This window comes from Doryrhamphus excisus, chromosome 9, assembly GCF_030265055.1.
Source record: "Doryrhamphus excisus isolate RoL2022-K1 chromosome 9, RoL_Dexc_1.0, whole genome shotgun sequence".
NCBI classification, from domain to species: Eukaryota; Metazoa; Chordata; class Actinopteri; order Syngnathiformes; family Syngnathidae; genus Doryrhamphus; species Doryrhamphus excisus.
In genome coordinates this window covers 3,711,011-3,733,551 of record NC_080474.1, presented here as the reverse complement: position 1 = coordinate 3,733,551, position 22,541 = coordinate 3,711,011, and the positions used below count along the sequence as shown (strand labels likewise).

At 40.0% G+C, this 22,541-nt stretch overlaps 1 protein-coding gene and 2 non-coding genes across 9 annotated transcripts in view; 1 reads left to right on the top strand and 2 right to left on the bottom strand.

Moving 5' to 3' along the window:
* Positions 1-22,541, bottom strand: part of rapgef4a (Rap guanine nucleotide exchange factor 4a) — a 53,628-nt gene that overhangs the window by 21,584 nt on the left and 9,503 nt on the right. For 2 of the 7 annotated variants that reach the window (XR_009131688.1, XM_058082614.1), the window contains exons 1-6: positions 17,631-17,925; positions 15,785-15,927; positions 15,623-15,711; positions 14,683-14,829; positions 970-1,036; positions 187-251 (exon numbers count right to left, since the gene is read on the bottom strand). Coding sequence is in view for 6 of the 7 variants with exons in the window: in XM_058082614.1 (XP_057938597.1) it covers positions 187-251; positions 970-1,036; positions 14,683-14,829; positions 15,623-15,711; positions 15,785-15,927; positions 17,631-17,692 (573 nt within the window). In the remaining variant the exon portion in view is untranslated. Of the gene's footprint in view, positions 1-186; positions 252-969; positions 1,037-6,445; positions 6,625-12,803; positions 12,886-14,682; positions 14,830-15,622; positions 15,712-15,784; positions 15,928-17,630; positions 17,926-22,541 lie in introns of those variants that run through there. The other 5 variants (XM_058082612.1, XM_058082613.1, XM_058082618.1 and 2 more) reach the window with 5 other exon arrangements.
* Positions 21,718-21,799, bottom strand: trnas-uga (transfer RNA serine (anticodon UGA)). The gene has a single exon. It is a non-coding gene; the product is annotated as a tRNA-Ser (tRNA).
* On the top strand, positions 22,060-22,133 carry trnai-aau (transfer RNA isoleucine (anticodon AAU)). Its single transcript has one exon. It is a non-coding gene; the product is annotated as a tRNA-Ile (tRNA).

Sequence of the window (22,541 nt, the reverse complement as noted above, 5' to 3'; positions counted from 1 at the left end):
GAAAGGACAAGAAAAGTTAAGGTGGGACAGGATGGAGCACTTTGACATTGACAGCCGGCATGTTTATCCGTAAAGCCACTTGAAACAAAGACGACATTCCAGGCAGGTTCGAGTGTGGGTAGCGTAAAGGATGTTGCTTGGTCAGGTGATACGCAAGAAGGACACGAACGCTGATCAATGTACTACCTGATCGGGGTGTTTGGAAGGAGACACGAATGAAATGGTGCTCATTTTCTCTTGGTCCGGCATTCCTGGTAGGAAGGAGGAAATGGTATTGAATGAATTTTGATCACAAATCTGAAATGCAGGCTTCATTTCCACTTTAAATACACGTACTGTGGCTTCCATCATCAAAAGTGAAGTCAGTGTTTCTACATGAAAACATATTTCATTCATACGTACACATGTGACAAACTGTAAGTGGAGCAGCGAGTGTCAGCATCCCGCCGCTTGATGCTTGTATGATTTCCCTCTGTAGTCATGCATAGTGCATACGCCCAAGCCCCCTTCCACCCCCGTGAACCCCACTCTACAGTACCCTGTATGGCACGCTATACTAGAAATAGAAGTACTTCCATTTTCTATGTATTTCTTAACTGTGCACAGCTATTCATCGCTTGTATTGCACATGACTTTATTTAAGTACAGCTCGGTCAATATTAAGTTAGGTTACGCCACAAAAGCTTAAAAAAAAGCATCAGCCTTTATCACAATGCAGATAAAGGATGTCTGGGGGCGGGGGGTCTGTTAAAAGCAAGAGAATATGATTATGTTGTGTTCTGTTCAGGATACAATCCAATGTGTCACATAAATGCTGCTATACTTAAATAAAAACACATTTCCTAAAAGAAAAAAAAGGGCTGTGTGCAACAAGGATTAGCAAATAGAAATAAACGTGATAAAGTGCTGATTAAAGTGTGCCTGCCTGGTCCGAAAGATAAAAACAACTATGGATGGAGAGTTACTTACTGTCAGCACCCGCCTCCATCACACCGTAGGGTGGGGCGAGGACTCCAGCCATGCACTGGTGATACTTCTGCAAAAACAACAGGGGAAAAGACACTTAGTTCAACTTGATAAAACTCTCTGTTGCCATGGCACCATGCTGGGTGACCAACAAACAGCATGGTGCCAAAATAAAGTCTGATAACTTCAGACGAATGTCTTCTTTTATGCTTTTATGCTGCTCTGCCCATGGTTATTATACAGTAAAGAGCCCTCTGGGCGTGAAATAGCACCCCTATAGTCACCTTCATAATCACATTACTCAATATAGTTGACATAATAAGAGAAAATCAAACAAAATATTAGCATTGGTTGAGTTCCTTCTTCTCAACTTCATGTTTTGTTACAGTACTTCCTGCGGTGGCTATGGTGTCATCAACGTAAAATTACTGACAATGATCAGCGCAGAACGAATAAATCAGCAAATCAAGGCATCAGTCAAGAAATATAGTAATATAAATGCACAAAAAAAATTAAAAATGGCAACTAAAAGAGTAAAAAAATAAATAAAATAATTGAAATAAATGTAAAAATATATGAAAATTAAACTTTATCTACATAAGATAAAATAAAATACTAATAAAATAAAATGACATAAAAGTATACAAAATAATTTTTAAGTACATAAAAATAAAATAATAAAATTTAAAAATAAATACAAATAAATAAAACTGTAGAAATTCTACAAAAAAATAAACAGTAAAACAACTGATGAAAGAAAAATATAACAACAGCAATAAAAATGACTTAAATAATCATACAAAAGTAATTAAAGTATTTTTATTATTGTTTTTCGTTTTATCGTATTATTAATATTTTTATTATCTTATACTTTTTTCAGCCTCTCTCTGCACTGTTCTCATGGAATTGATCAGCTGGTCTCTCCACGCAATTGACACAATCTTCTTGATGAGAAGCTCAGGTTCGGGGGAACCTGCCTGCCCTGACGGAAAGTTCACCGCCGGGTCCACCACTGACGTCTCCATGGCAACTGACGTTTATCGCAATGACACCTTGCGAACTGAGCTCCAATATTGGGCATCTGACAGGGGGAACGTCGCGCACACACATATGCATTGCACTCACACCGCATAGTATGTTGTCTATGTATGGACGGATGATTGCACAATTTCGCTTGTACTTCTGTAAAAGTGACAAGGCTCGTTCAAAATAAATAAAAATTAATATAAAAATTATTATAAAAATTATTATAAAAATTATTATAAAAAATCATTATAAAAAATATTATAAAAAATTATTATAAAATTATTTTTTTACTATAAAAAAACAATAAAAATTAAAAGAGTATCAAAACAATGGAAAATATAAGAATAAAACTCCGAACTTTTCAAGCATAATCCAAGGCAATGTTAATGTTTACTCAATCAGCGACATCAAATGCATATGTAAAATGGTTAAATCATCCTTAACGTCCACAAATGTGCAAAGAAAGGTGCATACATCACGGAATCGTCGCGCCTTCCATGTTATGCAAGCGTGAGATGTGGCATCTCTTCGCCCATTAATGGAATTCACGTCATCGGGGAATGACGGCACAAGCGTCTCATACATGGTAGTTCCCTGCAGCATCGCAGATGTTACGTAATCAACAGAACACTGAAACCCCCACACGATTGTAAAGTATCTTTTATCCAACTTATGAACACAACAAGCTTGCAAATAAATGGCTATCCTGTCTTCCATCCAACAAGACGCTGATTTATCTCACAACCAAAACTGAATCATTCATTTGATCGGATGGGAAATTCAGTAATGGCTGAATGACTGGTAAAGTACTTTTAAATCATCCCTCTTACCGAAACAACCACGAGATTCAACATTTCATTCATTAGACAATTGTTCTCTCATGGGCTCAACCCGGAACCCACATTCCCGTCACCCACTTTTATTTCACTCATTTTTATTCATTATTATTATTTTTTACACTTTTATTTAAGTTTAAGTCATTTTATTTTTATGTCTATTTTTGTCCATTTTGATATTTATCTGCGTTTATTACACTTACACTGTGTTTCTTACATTAATAGAATTTCTAAAGCTTTTTTAATTTTTTATTATTTTGTTTTGTTTTTGTTTATTTTGGATTTACACTTTCATTTTCATTCATTCATTCATTCATTTTCTACCGCTTTTCCTCAAAAGGGTCGCTGGGGGTGCTGGAGCCTATCCCAGCTGTCTTCGGGCAAGAGGCGGGGTACACCCCGGACTGGTGGCCAGCCAATCACAGGGCACATATAGACAAACAACCATTCACACTCACATTCATACCTATGGACAATTTGGATTCGCTAATTAACCTAGCATGTTTTTGGAATGTGGGAGGAAACCGGAGTACCCGGAGAAAACCCACGCATGCACGGGGAGAACATGCAAACTCCACACAGAGATGGCCGAGGGTGGAATTGAACTCGGGTCTCCTAGCCGTGAGGTCTGCACGCTAACCACTCGACCACCGTGCAGCCCGTGTTAGGCATTAATTGCTTTAAATTTTTATTCACATGCAAACTCCACACAGAGATGGCCGAGGGTGGAATTGAACCCTGGTCTCCGAGCTGTGAGGTCCGACCGCCGTGCAGCCCACTTTTTTTTTTTTTTTGTATTTTTTACACTTTTTACAATTTTGGTCAGTGCTTCTCATATAGTGGGGGGGGGGGGGGGGGGGCAAACCAAGCAAATGTATGTTGAGGAAATTATGAAGCCATTTTGTTAAGAAAACAAAGAAAAACATAACAATTGCATTGCACCAGGTAAAATGAAATATCAGATATAAGATTTCACTGGGACCAATCAAAATGTCTCATTTCTGACCCGTGGCTCACTCCTCCCCCTTCACAGCCTTCTGCTAGCCTGATGTTGAAGTTCTCGTTCTCAACATTTGCAATAAAAGTGACTGTTGCAATCACCTTGAGTACCCTCACAATCTGCATTTAATCCCTAAATACACATTACACACTAATTCAACACTTTTAAAGTATACAATGGGAATGTCAATGATGGAAGAAACATTATGAGTACAATAAAGTCAAATACTGGTAAAGTTGCAGGGGATTTGCAGTATTTGCACTTAGAATGGAAACGAAGTGGTCAAAAGCGTGTTTGTCTTTGTTGACAATTAACGGATTTAGGATCAGGGAGGGGCACTAAAAGAACAAAACAACACATGAACAAATGAACTCTGCCCACTGAGCCAATAAATACACCGTCCCTGAGGGATCCGACCCTTCTGGGGTGGCGGGAATGTGTTTTAAGGAGGATTACAACCACTTCACCTGTCAGGTGCGTCAAAAGCACTAAGCTCCTATTGTGATCCTAATAATGACTTCTGAGCCATACAAAGCATATTGGATCCTATATATCCGGTATATACTGTATTATACTGTATATACTGTATAATACTGTGTAGCCAGCCATCCGGGAATGGTTGTCGACAGTATATGGGATGTGTACAAATTACCTACTTGTACGAAAATACAACTACAAATACAAATGACTTAAATAAAATGCATAAAAATAAGAAGTAAACAAATAAATAAGACATAAACAAAAGTGTAAAAGATAATGAAAATTTACAAATTACCTGAATAAAAGTGTAACAAATATACAACTACAAATAAAAAAGACTTAAATAAAATGCAAAAATTAATAAGACCTAAATAAAAGTATCAACAATAATAACATTTTAAAATTCCCAAAATAAAAATATATAGGGAAAATACAACTACACACAGAAATGACTTAAATAAAATGCCAAAAAATAGCTTAAATTTCATAAATAAAATATGACCTAAATATAAAGTTAAGACAGTAAAAATGTGAAAAATTTCCCAAATAAAAAAAATTTAAATGAAAGTGTAAATAATAATAAACTATTGAACTAGAAGGTATAAAAATAAAAAACACTTAAATAAAAATGTAAATAAATGAATAAATAGAACTGAAATAAAAGTGCAATAAAAATGACTTCAATAAAACGTCTGCAAAAATAAAATATATACAAATTAAATAAAAGTGTAAAAAATAATAAAAATGAATAAAAACTACCTGAATAAAATAAAAATGTCTTGAATAAAAAATGTCTTTAAATAAAATTATGAAATTAAAAATATCTCATAGTGTAAAAGAAGAAATAAATACTGTCAAAGTACAAATGTGTAAAAGGTAAATACAAATAAAAATTAGTGAAATAATATGTAAAATAAATAAATAAAAAATACTTAAATAAAAGCACAAGAAATTATAACAAAAAAGTTTACAAATACCTCAAACTGCAAAAGTTTAAAAAATAAATACATACGTGGGTTGTGATTTAATGGCCATTGTAAAATGTGGGTCCAAGGTTGGGACCATTTGGGAACTGCTGGTCTAATATTAAGAAATATTATTTTTACTCAGGATATTGGCATAAAAATGATGTACAGGTCCATATAGATATTGATAATGAGTGCTGAGTGATGATGTCATACATCCACACCAACTCTGGATTGTAAATATGCAAGACTGGTGCTGGAGCCTATCCCAGCTGTTGTCCGGCGAGAGGCGGAGTACACCCTGGACTGGTGGCCAGCCAATCACAGGGCACATATAGACAAACAACCATTCACACTCACATTCATACCTATGGACAATTTGGAGTGGCCAATTAACCTAGCATGTTTTTGGAATGTGGGAGGAAACCGGAGTCCCCGGAGAAAACCCACACATGGGGAGAACATGCAAACTCCACACAGTGATGGCCGTGTGTGGAATCGAACTCGGGTCTCGTAGTTGCGTGCTAGCCGCTCCTCCGCCGTGCAGCTGAAAGCCATAGTTGTGCAGTAAAAATAAAAAATACCTGCCAATTATTATGTATCCCTTTGGGATCCAATTAGGCCACGTGCAAAAGTTTGATGCCAAAGTCTGCAGGAGGTACGAGTTTAACAATGTTTATGATCAAATATCTCTCTAATACTGCATTTTTTTTGTCTTTAATTTTGGAAAGTATTATTCACGGTCAGCGTTGATGTTTCTGTATTCATTTTAAAGGGAAATAAAATATTGTCTATTCTCACAGCCAAACTCCATCAGCTGCTTATTTGCTCCTGACACTGACTTGACTGTCCTCTACCAACAAGCGTGTAAAGCCAATTTCACCCAAAGCCATCCGTTATGTAAAGACGGAAATCTAGAAATGTCCTACGGTTGCACATACTTTGAAGGGACGTCACTCCGCAGCAGAGTCAACGCATTGTTCTGTGCATAGCAGGCATCCCCGACGTCTTCATGCTTCAGCACATGATTGCATTGTGAGCACGGTTGTGCATGAATGCACCACTTCATGCGGAAAAACACCACTTTCAAACCTTCTAAAACGCTGCGAGTTAACATCAACAGTCTGATTTGAGTAGAACCTCTGACAAAAAAAGTTGGAGAAGACGCCCACCTGCACGTGCTCTTGGTGCTCCCTGGAAAGGGGTCCCCTCTTAAGAAGAACCACAGTGTGTCATGCTAGCCTTGGGTCCAAGTTCACACCCAGCATGGTCCGACAGGGTCCAGCACCTCCGCTCGCCACTCGGGGGGGAGCAAAGTGTGTCGCACTGGGAGGACAGCCTGGGCCACTCCGAGCAGCGGTTGCTAAGCGATTACTCAATACTCTCTCTCTCTTTCCTGCTCTTTCCTGCTCTTTCCCTCCCTCCGTCGCTCTAATCTACGCACATAACTCACAGTGCTTGGCTAATCCATCACAAAGCAGCTGCAAAGGGAATAAAAGGATATATCACGGCTGCTCGATGTGACAAATGAATGACAAAAAGTATAAACACACCAACACAGATGCTACAGATAGTGGTTTAAAAGAACAAAATGTCTATATTTTTCACAATTATGGATACAACTTCATAAAAAGTTTGATTCTGCCCAATAAAGTAACGTACTAAGATTCCATGCAACAGAATAAGTAATGAAAGCATGTATATGACACCTGCTGATATCAGATTGATACTTAGTATTGATACCAGTATTGGCCGATGTTCAGGGCTGCGATATCAGTATCGTACATTAAGTAAAAAAAAAAAAAAAGTTGTATGACGTCACTGCCAGTGTCCATCCACACAACAGCAGTCCAGGCAAGGCCATCAACAATTTATTGTTGTTATGTTGATGAATGTTATGAATGTTATGATATTGGCTCATTCTAAACATATAGGCGCCCTCCATTATCACGGTTAACTGGTTCCACACCCGTCTATGGTAAATTATTCATTCAATCATTCATTTTCTACGCTTTTTCTTCACGAGAGTCGCAGGGAGTGCTGGAGCCTATCCCAGCTGTCTCCGGGCGAGAGGCGGGGTACACCCTGGACTGGTGGCCAGCCAATCACAGGGCACGTATAGACAAACAACCATTCACACTCACATTCATACCTATGGGCAATTTGGAGTCGCCAATTAACCTAGCATGTTTTTGGAATGTGGGAGGAAACCGGAGAACCCGGAGAAAACCCACGCATGCACGGGGAGAACATGCAAACTCCACACAGAGATGGCCGAGGGTGGAATTGAACCCTGGTCTCCTAGCTGTGAGGTCTACGCGCTAACCACTCGACCGCCGTGCCGCCCTGTGGTAAATGAATGTTCACAATATAGGATCCAATCCTAATAAATTCAATAATTTTGTAAGTAAAGCAAAGAAAACCTGTTTAAACTTGCTATCATTAGCTGATAAATACATAAATAAAGTTACATAGGGCGTAGTTTGCGTACTTATAGCAAGAAGAGGGAGTGATATACAATAATGCTTGCGGCACGGTGGCCTTCTAGGCCTAACGTTTGAATACCAACCCTTTAACATTGCAGCACAACGACATTAATGCCAAGCATGGCCTTCCCGCCAGTGTCCTTTTGAGGGGTATTATGTTTGACCTTGCAGCTAGGAAGCTAGGAAGCTAGGAAGCTAGAAGCATTTTCCTATTCTGCATGGTAACAGCATGCTCCTGTTGTTTACGCAGTGTACACATTATTTTAAACTGTTATTGAGTTGTGGTCTCCTGTAGAGCAGCTACACGCAATAACCCGCACAGAACACTTTTTAGATCTTCCAGAATCTGCACCTATTGCAGCTGTATTTCCGGTCTGTTTTAATTTATTCCACCCACGGCCCGCCTCCGGGCATGCCCACTCCACTGTGATTGGTCACACGCCCCCAAAGTGCTTCCTAACTATGAACCATGTAAGAAAGTCCTACCCTCTGTGACATCACAAAGAGGCAGTTTTACCACGAATTTTGAAACCGAGCATTTTGAACCATCACAAACTTCTTTCAGGGCTCACTTCCAAATGCGCAAACCTCATTATCTGATACTTTGGCATAGTTTAAAACAAGAATACAACATTCTAACTACATTTATAGGTCAGAAACGTGAAAAAACATAATAGGTCCCTTTGAAAATTATGTGTTTTTTTTAATTCTCTTTAATATTTGATATAATTTTTCCTCATAATATTACGAGTTTACACTCAAATTTGCGACTTATTTCTTCGTTGAATACTTTTTCCATTATTTTGATTTACTATTTGACTTTATTCCCATAATAATACCTACAAAACTCTCCATAATTTGACCCCTCCATGGATGTTGTATTTTAATGCATATTTTACTCAACTCTATTTTTCTTCACTGTAAAGCGTCTTTGAGTATTTTTGAAAAGCGCTATACAATAAATAAATAAAAATGAAAAATTATGACTGTATTTCTTTGTTTTGTTTCTCATAATATTACATTAAATATTTCAAGTTTATATTACTTTTCCTCATAATATTCCAACATTGCGACTTTCTTGTTCGATTACAACTTTTTTCTCTTAATATTTTGACTTTATTCTCGCACAATTGCTACAGATTTTAAATTTTTAAAACAATTTTCAGTTTTCTTGTGAAATGATATTCTAGGTATTAGCCACATGCCAATAAAAAATCAAAAAGCATCGCACTTATGACCCTGTATAGTCCAAAAAAACTAATTGTAATTGCTTAAGCATTCCAACAAATCTGCCAGTGCTTCCAATAAAAAGCCTAGAATTCTTTCAAGTAATCAACATCTTTAAAGTCGTTTCTTATCTTACAGGTTAAAAGAGAAACAGCTTAGTGCATCGAGATAAGGAAATAATCCAGATACGATCATCACGCTCCTCCCGTGCGCATATCCGCTGGACAGTTGGATGGGCTTTGGCCTGGTGTTACACCCCCCCCACCGCCACCACCCAATCCTTAGATACTCGAGGGCACACTGTGTCCCTGCCATTTCCTGTTCATCAGTTTTCCCTGCTGGCTGCATCAATTTGGACCAATGGCAGTGACACATGCAGCGTATGCGCCACCCACTCCCTCAGTCACGCCCCAGGCATCAACACACATGAGCCACGTTACAGCTGGAAGCCTCCTGGACACGCTTACACCACGTAATGATGAGTATTTTATGACATTTAAAGCAAAATATCAACGCTTCCTTCACCCGGGAAATGTGCTGCCTCACAATCTTCATCACTTCAGCCACTGGAAGCAAGAAGCACAAACAAGAAGTGATGCACACGCCGCTCAGCGCCATTCTGTTCCGGGAGATGAAAGGTCATGTGACCGCTCGCTCCCGCTAACAGCGTCCAGCTTCTGTCACGTGTCAAGTTGCATGAAAACCTTAGTCACCGTGGTCCGAGCATCCAGAAACACAAGAAATATAAATACACTGGATCCTTGGTTGCCCTGCCCCCTCGGGTCACTTCCAAAAATACTCTCTGTATCTATACAGTGTATATAGGATATCCATCAAGGGTGCACGCACCATCAAACATATATACAGTATATACATGAAATTAAGTGTAGAAAACACATTTCTATAGGAGAGTTCAGGATGCAAAGCAAAGCTACAAACTATTGACTTTTTTGCTATATATAACTAGCCCAGGGGTGGGCAAACTACGGCCCGGGGGCCACATCCGGCCTGCCAAGTGTTTGAATACGGCCCGCCCAATCTTTCCAAAGTATTTCATTTAAACTCAACATACAACCTGGCATCATGGCCTGAGCCAACCTTTTGATGGTTTTATCAATTTCGTTTTTTGACATGGTCTGTTGTTTACAAAGTGCTCCTGAAAAAAGGGACACAAGCATATAATAATAATAATTATTATTATTATTATTATTAGATTATTATAATTATTATGAGAACTATTATGATTATTATAATTATTATATTAATGCTAATTATTATATTAATTATATATAATATTATTGTTATATTTGCATATTTTACATAATAATAATATAATAATTATTATTTTAATTTTATTGTAATTATTATAATATTTTATTATTTTTAAAATATTTAAATATAAATATAAAATAATAAATAATAATAGCAGATTGCATGACAATTTTACAGATACAATAATACCAGGTGGACTGTTACGTGTAAAATATATAGTCTGCCCCCCCCATAAATTTTGTCATATCAATGCGGCCCGCGAGTCAAAAAGTTTGCCCACCCCTGAACTAGCCGATCACTTTTGTTCTAGATATACCCCGGGTTCACACTGGATCCATCGTGGCTTCATCCATCGTGACCTCATCAATTCGTCTTGCCGTCTTGCCACTCACACTTTCTCCACTTTCCTCCACTCTGGCTGTTCTGGCTGCAAGTTTGATATGGATGCTGTATGGTATCATGTACCCAGAAAAAATATTACGTTTGATTAATGTTCATGTTAAAGGTTAAATAACTGTTAATAGTTATCCTCCCTATCCGTGTGGAAGTGGTAAGTTTTTGGCTATTTAAGTTTAAAGGAAATAACTTGAAGGCTGGTCGAGTGGTTAGCACGCAGACCTCACAGCAACGAGACCAGGGTTCAATTCCCACCCTCGGCCATCTCTGTGTGGAGTTTGCATGTTCTCCCCGTGCTTGTGTGGGTTTTCTCCGGGTACTCTGGTTTCCTCCCACATTCTAAAAACATGCTAGGTTAACTGGCGACTCCAAATTGTCCATAGATATGAATGTGAGTGTGAATGGTTGTTTGTCTATATGTGTCCTGTGATTGGCTGGCGACCAGTCCAGGGTGTACCCCGCCTCTCGCCCAAAGACAGCTGGGATAGGCTCCAGCACCCCGGCGACCCTTGTGAGGAAAAGCGGTAGTGAATGAATGAATAATATTTTTTCATTTTTATTATGAGTAAATGAAAAAAAAATGTTTCTATTTTTATATTTCTATTTTTGGAAATGCTTCCGGGGGGGCTGCAATGGAGCCGTAACAGATCCAGTGTGAGCCCGGGTTATAGGCATCTTACCACTGAGATAGTTTGTCCATAAATGCAATAATAAAGACAAAAATTGCAACTCTGTGTTTATAACCTGTGTGTGTAACCTTTGACACATCTACTCACTATTGCTGCGGGGGGGGGCAAAGGGGCACACTGATTTCAGCAGTGGTGCCAAGCTGACGGACGAGTGCCCGCATTTTGTCTCTTCTCACACACAATTGAAATGAATTGAATTCAAGAAATAACTCATGGCAAAATAATAATAATTTGTTGAAGGTTCTCCCCTACTTTTAGTCTCTGTTCACCCAAATGGTGCCTCTGTAACTTAAATGGCTAGACCTGCCAGGAAGCCGCCCTGGGGGTTGGGCTGGGAGGGAGTTTGTCGTCTCAAATTGGATGCCATCAGAACACGAAGCTCTCGTAAAACTGGCAGGAGTAAAGAAGAACCTGTGCCAGCGAATTATTCAGTAAAACCTCAGCCAAAGAAATTGTATACAAGCCAATTATGCACATTTTCACTTGGTAACACTTCAGTCACAACACAAAATCAAAGTAAAGCTGTTGTCGGGTTTTGGCCGCAGAAACATTGGTGGAACCCCGCCGAGGGCAAATGAATCTGTTACTTTTTCCAACAGATTCAAAAGAGCTAAGACCGTCCGGAGAGAGATGTGTGTTCATGTCTCACATAAGGATTGTGGATGATCTGCAAAATTCCAAAAACGTGCATCCATCCATTTTTCAATATGCTGGAGCCTATCCCAGCTGTCCTTGGGTGAGAGGCGAGGTACACAAAGAATCTTACTGATCTAGCAGGTCTGAAACCAATTAACCAAGGGATGACTGTACTAGACCAGTCCAGGGTGTACCCCGCCTCTCGCCCAAAGACAGCTGGGATAGGCTCCAGCATCCTCCGCGAACCTCGTGGAGAAAGAGCGGTAGAAAATGAATGAATGAATGAATGATTAATGTTCATGTTAAAGGTTAAATAACTGTTAATAGTTATCCTCCCTATCCGTGTGGAAGTGGTAAGTTTTTGGCTATTTAAGTTTAAAGGAAATAACTTGAAGGCTACCGTGTAGGTCGCTAGCTCTCTAGTTTGCGAGTTAGCATGTGCACCCCCCGCGACCCTCGGGAGGAAAATCGGTAGAAAATGAATGAATGAATGAATGACTGTACTATGGGGTGGGGTTATTAAACCAAAACTAATGAACACGGGTCATCGGCTTGTTCAAAGCGCAGGGAAAATGTTCCATTCCCAACAGTGACTAGCTACCTACAAAGGTTAGCTACAAACTGTGTGTGTGTGTGCGGAAGATAGCTACGAGTGTGTTTGTACCGACCAAGATGGCTGCTATCAACAAGTATGTCTCATTTAAAGCAGAGGGAAAACTATTCCATTCAGAAACGACCCGCAAAGCATGCTGGGAAGACTTGCGGCCACACCATCCCGTGCTATCCATATCATAACATTAGAAACAAGCTCCCGTGAAACCAACCTTGTTAGGAGGTAGCAGAGGTGACGTGAAGCCTGCTTGTAATCCCACATGAGATGCAGCCTGCAGTGCACACGCAGCCTGTGATTTAACAGCTCCTGCGCCCCTTCTCTCCCAGAGGAAATGGGCTGTCTCACTCAGGAAACCAACTGAGGGCAGCAGCAGCACCAGCTAAGTAAGCGATGTGAATCCACAGACACCTCACGTGCAATTATATATACAGTAGGAAGACATCTTTATATTATGTGCGGTGAGAGAATAATCCAACGTCACAAAGCTAAATATTTTCCAAATCTGACACACACAAGCAGAGTTATGGTCCTCAAGGCTCACTACCGCCATCTAGTGGTCAAAACCTGAAGATGCAGGTTAATAGGGTAAAAGAAGTGCAAACAATGATGGATAATCCAACACCACACTTAAACCACCCACACTTTGGCTTGGACAAAGATGCCTTAGTCACAATTTGATCTTTTCAGGTCTGGCAGTGAAAGCAGCAAAAACTCAGTGGGTTGAAAATAAAACCAGCGTGGAAAGCATTAGAAGCGTGATATCAATGTTGATATTTTAAACATTGATGTATTTCAAATATGCAACAGTAACCTGACAGAGGTAAGTGGATTTCCACAAAATAGGATTCTTTATTTGTAAGTAAGAATATTTTGGTAGCATAAAGCATAGAAAGGCCGTTTACAACCTTCTAAATATGGCTTTTTAATATTATTAGCGTCCTATAGACATACAATAACACCCCAGAGTCAACTTTGAGCTCATATTACCCAATATAGTAGACACAATATGACAAAATAAAACATAGGAGACATGGAAAAACTGTTGACTACCCTCTAAATATATATTTGTAATTTTATTATAACCCTATAGTCACCTTTACACCCCTATTACACAGTATAGTAGCTATAAAAATAAGACTTATCAGACAAAGAAAGTCTGTTTACAACCTTCTAAGTACAGGTTATTAACATTATTAGTGCCCTCGAGACATACAATAAGACCACAGAGTCAGCTTTATACTATATTACTCAATATAGTATATATAATATGACAAAATAAAACATAAAATAATACCCCTATTAGCCAGTATAGTAGACATAAAAAGAGAAAATAAGATATACCAGTTCATCACTTTCTAAATTTGTTGTTTAACATGATTAGAGCTCTCTGGACATTATATAACACCCCTATAGCCATCTTTACACTCCTATTACATAATATAGTTGACATTATAATAGTAATAAGAGACAATAAGACATGTTCCTTCTTCATAAATAAGACTCATGCTTGTGTGTGTTGCTATAAATGTGTTCCGGTGCTATAGGGGAGTTGAATGGGGGGACGGACAGGAAGTGATGTCGCAGGTTGAGTTTTAGCTCGGTGTGGGTTACGGCCGCAACATTAGCCCGTGTTGCAATAGAAGCCTATTGTTCCTATTGTTCCACCCATCAAGTCTCGTGCTGGTGTGTCTCACCAAACATTATGGGAACATTACTGCCACCTAGTTGCCAGTGTAGACTACTACATCTTTTCACAATATCTTTGAATGCATCTTTTCAATGCCTTCGATATTTATTTCACTTAATTTAACCACTCTCATGCTTGCATATGTGTTATTTAAGCAAAAAAAAATCTTAAATATGCATTTTTTTCTGTGTGATAAAATATAAAAATTTTGGCCTTTTACTGTGGCCAGCCTGGGCAATAATCACACTGGATAATCAACATTTTGATATATCATGTAATCTCAAATACTATTAGTACTTGCGCTCCCTAGTGGTTAAACAGCGGTTCATTTTAAAGACAGTGTCACCTCTGTTATTAATTCGTTCCGGAAAACAACTCCCAAAAAAACTGTAAAGTTTCTCACCTCCCACAGGGACCTGAACTCCCTCTGTTCGATGCGTAGCAGCTCACTGAACTCCCGTGTGACGATGGTGGCATGTCGGGGGGTGTCGTACAGGATCGACTCCCCAAACGCTGTGCCAGTCCTCAGTGTGCATATGGTAACAGCATCCTATATCAGACACAGTTTAGGATTATATATATAGCAGTGGTTCCCAGTGTGGGGTACGCATACCCCTGGGGGTACGTCATATTCATTCATATAGGGGTTATGTGAATAAAAATTTAAAGCAATTAATGCCTGACACGGGCTGTGCATCGGTCAAGTGGTTAGCATGCAGACCTCACAGCTAGGAGACCCGAGTTCAATTCCATCTCTGTGTGGAGTTTGCATGTTCTCCCCGTGCATGCGTGGGTTTTCTCCAGGTACTCTGGTTTCCTCCCACATTCCAAAAACATGCTAGGTTAATTGGCGACTCCAAATTGTCCATAGGTATGAATGTGAGTGTGAATGGTTGTTTGTCTATATGTGCCCTGTGATTGGCTGGCCACCAGTCCAGGGTGTACCCCGCCTCTCGCCCGAAGACAGCTGGGATAGGCTCCAGCCTACTTAAAAAAAAATAACCTTTGTTTAATATTTCAACTTTATGCTACTAAAAATTATGTTCTTTTTCCTCCTAATATTAAAAAGTTATACTCATTAAATTGTGTCTTTGGTAGTTTTTCTGGACTTTATTTTGAAAACTACTGCTAATTTTTCCATATTTTTTTTCTTTAAAAAAATCTTGTTAAATTATATTTTTAGAATGTGCCACAGGCCTAAAAAACACGTCAGTGCTGCACTTTGGACACCCCTGCCTGATAGATATCATTTCAGAGTTGAGGTGATGCTAAACTGGCCAGAACTCATTTAGTTGGCTTCAGAACTGGAAGATGGAAAAGCATGGAAAGCACATCATGTGTACCTGATATCGCGACGTCTCCGACACCTTAACATCCAGCGAGCCAGACAGGACGGCATACCAGTTGGTGCCAATGTCTCCCTGGCGATACACTGCAGAGAAACAAGGAAGCAGGCCTCTTGATTGCAGGTAAACCAACGCCAGCGTTTGAGAGCGCGAACCTACAAGTGATGCCTTTCTCCAAGCTTTCGTAGAAGCAACACAGGCAGATCTGCTGGAGGAAGGTGGGGTGTAACTTCTCAAAGAGCTTCACATTTTGGAGATGCGACAGGACGGTGTTGACGTCTTCCCCCGAGCGCTCAGACGGTCTGAAGAGCAAAAGAAGACAACGCAGAAATCACTCTCAAACACGCGGCCCGCCAAATGTGGCCCGCAGGACACTAGTTTGAGGCCCCCGCCTTGATGTGAAAGTTTAATGTTAGTGCGGCCCGCGCAAGTTTGATATGGATGCTGTATGGTATCATGTACCCAGAAAAAATTATTACGTTTGATCAATGTTCGGGCGGCACAGCGGTCTAGTGGTTAGCGCGCAGCTAGGAGACCAGGGTTCAATTCCACTCTCGGCCATCTCTGTGTGGAGTTTGCATGTTCTCCCCATGCATGCTAGGTTAATTGGCAACTCCAAATTGTCCATAGGTATGAATGTGAGTGTGAATGGTTGTTTGTCTACATGTGCCCTGTGATTGGCTGGCCACCAATCCAGGGTGTACCCCGCCTCTCGCCCAAAGACAGCTGGGATAGGCTCCAGCACCCCCGCGACCCTCGTGAGAAAATGAATGAATGAATGAATGAATGATTAATGTTCATGTTAAAGGTTAAATAACTGTTAATAGTTATCCTCCCTATCCGTGTGGAAGTGGTAAGTTTTTGGCTATTTAAGTTTAAAGGAAGTAACTTGAAGGCTACCGTTTAGGTCGCTAGCTCTCTAGTTTGCGAGTTAGCATGTGTCTCAAGACCCTGCAGTTGCGCAATATGTTGTAAATAAAAAGAGTATAAATGTGACTATAGTCGTGTTTTGTCATGTCTACAGGGCTCTAATAATGCTTTGTTCATTTTAATCTGAAAAAAATAATTTGTCTACCCACCAACTATATGTGGTTTCTAAAGTTTTTATTATTTGGTGTTTTATTATTATTATTATATTTATTTATTACTGATTGATTTTCTTTATTCTTGATTTGTTTATTTATTTTTCATCGAATTTTATGTAGAAAAATAAAAATTAAGATATTTGAGAACAGTGGAATGTTTTATCAGAGCTTTTCTTGTAGAAAATCGGAACAAAAGCAAAGTTTATTCATTTTTCTGTTATTAATAAATGCGTTTTTTTGTTGTTTTTTTTTTTAAAAACCTGATGCGGCCCAACCTCGCCCAGACCCTAGCTCCAGTGGCCCCCAAGTAAATTGAGTTTGAGACCCCTGCTGTACAGCATAACTTGAGCAGTACGGAGATCAGCAAATGATTAACAAGACTCTCCCCCAACCTGCATCATCTTTCACGTTTCAGTTAGGAACATCCATAAGCAGCTTTGTCCTGTAAACAAATGTGGGACACTGCATCACATGTACTTTGGACCTTAGTGAGAAAACACTCCTCCCCATGCAGTGCATCATTCAGTGCTCCCATCACCTAAAGAAAACATATCCTTGAAGATTAAGTCCAAATAGTCATTACATTATCTGCTCAAATATGTCAAAAATAACAATGTATTGCTATGTAAATTGATGAATGTTTGTTTCAAAACATGAACGCGTCTCAAAAAGTAATTCCTCAGTGTGGAGGGTTTAGCAAGGCAGACATGGTGCGTTCGTTGTCAATTTAGTTTTCGTGAAAATCAACACTTTTACGCAAGGGGTTCTTCATTCTAGTAAATTAAACAATCAATCACACATCTGTGTTCGGTACACGATGCCGAACGCGACACTACAGACCCCCCCCCCAAAAAAAAAACTTAATCAGGCTTTAGAATACATTTCCTACAAGCGGTGGCACGTACGACTGCGTGGATTACCTTTTATCCAGACAAATAATCCACTCCGCGGGTTCGGAGGAGGAAGAGTGAGCCGCTACCATCTTGTCAGGCTGCTTGGCTATGAAGCATCGCGGGCGGATACGTTGGATTTTATAACACACGTCGATTTATTCACAAAATATCATCATCTCGCGTGGCCGGGTCCACGTGACCACCTTGTCTTCCAAATCAGTACCATTAAAAATGGCGGGTGAGACATCTTACCTTGTAAGGTATTGACACATATCCATCTATTGATGGATTTATTCTTTTTTTTTTCTTTACTGTTCCCTGTTAATCACACTTGTACCCATCAGAAAAGCATTATATGGATGTATATACTATACCTAAACACAGAAAATGGATGAAACGATGGAATTTGAGGCTAACTGGTTAGCTTATGAACATATGAGTTGCAATGTGCTGTAAACAACAACAGGAGTGTAAAGGTGACTATAAGGGTGTTATTTCAGGTCTACAGGGCTCTAATAATGTTAAAAACAATATTTAGAAACCCATAAACATTTTTATTCTCTAACTACAAAAATATTCCATTTATTTACACTGAATCCTCCCAATATCGCAGAAATTCATTTAACTAGTCTGGAACCAGGGCGGCACAGCGGTATAGTGGTTAGTGCGCAGACCTCACAGCTAGGAGACCAGGGTTCAATTCCACCCTCGGCCATCTCTGTGTGGAGTTTGCATGTTCTCTCCGTGCATGCATGGGTTTTCTTCGGGTACTCCGGTTTCCTCCCACATTCCAAAAACATGCTAGGTTAATTGGCGATTCCAAATTGTCCATAGGTATGAATGTGAGTGTGAATGGTTGTTTGTCTATATGTGCCCTGTGATTGGCCGGCGACCAGTCTAGGGTGTACCCCGCCTCTCGCCCAAAGACAGCTGGGACCCTCGTGAGGAATGTCCATCCATCTTCTTCCGCTTATCCAAGGTCCGTTCACGAGGGAAGCAGCCTAAGCAGGGAAGCCCAGACCCTACCGGTTGGATTCCCTGAACACCACCCATCCTGTAGGCTAGAAGCAAAAATAATTATATAGATTATTTTGTATAATGTTTTTAACTTTCTTTAACAAGTAATATTGCATTGAATCTCCATCCATCCATTTTCTATGCTGCTTATCCTCACTAGGGTGGGGGGGCATCCTGTATTCCAGCTGTCTTAGGGTGGGAGGCGGGGTACACCCTGGACTGGTCGTGCATGGAATATATTCATCATATTTGTGACAGTGGTCATCGCTGCACACTGACAATACAAAAGTGGTCAAATCTGTGGCTGATGCTTGTTTTTGGCACTTTGTAGTGCCCCCTAGTGGTGGCCAATGCAGTCGTTAACCATGAGCCAGGGTGCCGGGAAGGGTACTAAGGGATGAGGTGCATTATTTAAAAAAAACACACAAAAAAAACCTTGAACTTTATTATGGAAAGCAGGAAGTGAACAAATGTATTAGTTACTGATTGTAAAAGTACCAGATGGAGGGGTAGGATTAAATAAGCTTTGCTTCTTCCTCCTCCTTTTGGACATGTGGAACTGTGAACTGATTATGTGATGCATTCAATTGTAATCTGATGCATGTTCAAATGAAATAAAACCATTACCATTACCATCATCTTTACATTAACTTGCTGGGACCAATCCAATGTGTTAAAATGTCCTTCAATTTTCCTCGATGGAAAAAGTTTGGACACCCCTGCATTACAGCTTAGAGAATGCTTTGGAATAATATGCCTTCACTTCATTGATGTCTTACAGTTGCCTTGGTAACAAACAACAGAACCGCATTAAGTGGTGCTGTCTGTGCTGCCAACATTGTGAAGAAAACTGTGAGCATGCCAAAGTAACTTTCTTTAATGCTTCTTTTGAAGCATGTTGTTCCTCCAGAAATGAGCCTACGCGTACTGGACACAACATGAAGTACAGCAGCACAGTCTAATGATAGCCAATACAAAAACAATAATGCATGTTTCATTGACACCTTTAATATTAACTTGGTAGTGGACTTTGGAAATTCTCAACCAACTGATTCGGGGGTTCATTCCCTGTCTGTAAAATGGAACTGTAATTTGTTAACACATGGAGGTAAGAAGGACTGGATCAAATTAGGAAGTGTACCTGTTGATTTGTCCTAATTGAATATCATGACATTACTACTACAACATCACGACTATCAGGAGAACCAGAGTATAGAGTGTGAGGAGCTACCTGATGCAGCCCAGCAGGGTGCACTGTATTCGGACACACGCTCCGAGCAGCCGGTGTGTTGCTAAAGAGGTCTCTGGCAAACCTTTTGCCAATGTTTATTTTAAAGCTGCAACAATTAATCCAATTAATCAACTGTTTTGGTAATGGATTAATTGTTCCATTCGAAATTATACTTTGTGCTGGAGCCTATCCCAGCTGTCTTTGGGCGAGAGGCACGAGGGGTACACCCTGGACCGGTGGCCAGCCAATCACAGGGCACATATAGACAAACAACCATTCACACTCACATTCATACCTATGGACAATTTGGAGACGCCAATTAACCTAGCATGTTTTTAGAATGTGCACGGGGAGAACATGCAAACTCCACACAGAGATGGCCGAGGGTGGAATTGAACCCTAGTCTCCTAGCTGTGAGGTCTGAGCGCTAACCAATCAACCGTGCCGCCCCCCATTATTATATAATATAAATATAAATGACTTGACTGTGGGTGTATGAGTGAATTAATGATCCTTTTGTCTATATTGTAGTACCTGTGAGCTTCATTATAGTATTGTGCAACCATGAAATCTCCTGCAATACTCTCATCTGCCAAAAGAGAGCAGCAGTCACAGCGTTTACCGTCAGTGGCCATTGACCGCCAGTCCTGTTAAATAAGGTTTAAACAACAGAAGTTTATCATGGGTGTTCAAGCCTGAATAGGCCTTAGTGTGACATCTGAATGTGAATAAAATAAAATAAAATAAAATAAAATAAAATAAAATAAAATAAAATAAAATAAAATAAAATAAAATAAAATAAAATAAAATGAAATGAAATGAAATGAAATGAAATGAAATGAAATGAAATGAAATGAAATGAAATGAAATGAAATGAAATGAAATGAAATGAAATAAAATAAAATAAAATAAAATAGTAATCATGTAATCCATAAGCTTGTAAGTACACTAAGTGCAATGTGTGCCTTGGATATTTATTAACTATTGCAGTGAGCTTGGCACACAGTTAACTATTCAAGTCTGAAACATGAAAGTTGAGGCCGGTGTGTGTGAATGCATAACATGAAAGTCGCATTCCTGCCATGCTGCATGCCACCAAGCAAGACTGCAAAACCAAACAAAGTCAGTCGGCATCACAATGTACGTAAGTCTAGCAGGTCATTATGGTAAGCAAACCGCACAGCAGTATTGATGACTTGCACAAAGGTGCAGCGGGTTTCAACAATATTCCACAAGTATATGACCAGATATCTTAGCCTGCTTCTTTTTTTAATCCTGTGCCTTCGACATTATACGGGATGTTGCCATAGGAACCACTGCCTTGGCTGGAGTATGCCATGTTACCCCAAGGAGAAAGCCCACTGACTGTGTATATATGGCCTCTCAGACCCACAGTTGCTAGGAGATGATCCAGAAAGCCTGAAATAGTAAACACAAGGACGCATGCAGCCTTTTAGTGCAAGCAAAGAAGGATTTCAGATTTTTTTTTCACGTTGAAAGACACTGTTAAAAACCGTATACAGTAATTCCTTGCAATGTCGTGGTTGGATTATGGCTCTCTCGCTGTATTGCGTTTTTTCAGAAATAAATGATTGTTGTTTTGTGGTTATATAGGCAAATTGCATGTATTCTTTGCAGAAATAGAGCAACAGAAACATGGCAAGTTTTGTTGCCACTTGGTGCTCATAATGGCAAGGTGAGGACAGCGGAGAAGATCATTGGGAACCCGCTGGCCCCCATTAAGGACATAGCAAACAGCCGCTGCGTATCAAGAGCCCATCGGATCTACTCTGACCCCACACACCCAGCATCAACTGCTTTCTCGCCAACAGACTCGCCATCAGACTGCTGAATGCAGCCTCTAAGCGTCACAGACAGGATTCGAACCTGTGCGGGGAAACCCCATTGGATTTCAAGTCCAACGCCTTAACCTCTCGGCCACCATGACTGCCTGAAAGCAACCAATGGGGGCAGACAACCCCATTGGCCTAGAACCAAAATTTCGACCACTATAGCACAGAGAATGCTGACCGTTAAGGATGAGTTAGTCGATGGCCTTAACCTCTCGGCCACCGTGACTGCCTGAAAAAGACCAATGGGGTAGACGACCCCATTGTCCTAGAACCAAAATTTGGACCACGGGCACAGAGAATGCTGACCTCAGTTAGTCGATTTGAGCTGGAAACATTTGATGCAATGGTATCCTGTGGCCGGTTAGCTCAGTTGGTCAGAGCGTGGTGCTAATAACGCCAAGGTCACGGATTCAACCCCCGTACTGGCCACTCTTATTTATGTGCTCCAGGAACAACAACGAGGACCAGATCTGGGGGCAGTGGTGGACCCCATTATACTTTTTATATAAAAAGTGAGCAGTATTGTCTCAGTATGTCCTCATCTTTGTATGGTCCAAGTACTGGAGGTGTACCTAATGAAGTGGCTGCTGAGTGTTTATTTTCACGTTTCCTACTGCTGCTGCATATCTCAGGCATCCTATCACAAAGGAGCGAAATCTAAATTCCAAAGGAAATGTTGTTTAGAAGAGTGATAATTGACGCAGCTCAGATATTTCCCTCCTATTTCAGAGCGCTCAAGTCCTCAAGAGGCAAAAAAATGTTGGTGGATTTACATTCAACATGAACAAAGTTGAAAGCCATGATGCTTGCAAGGTGCTTAGATAAATCCCATTCATA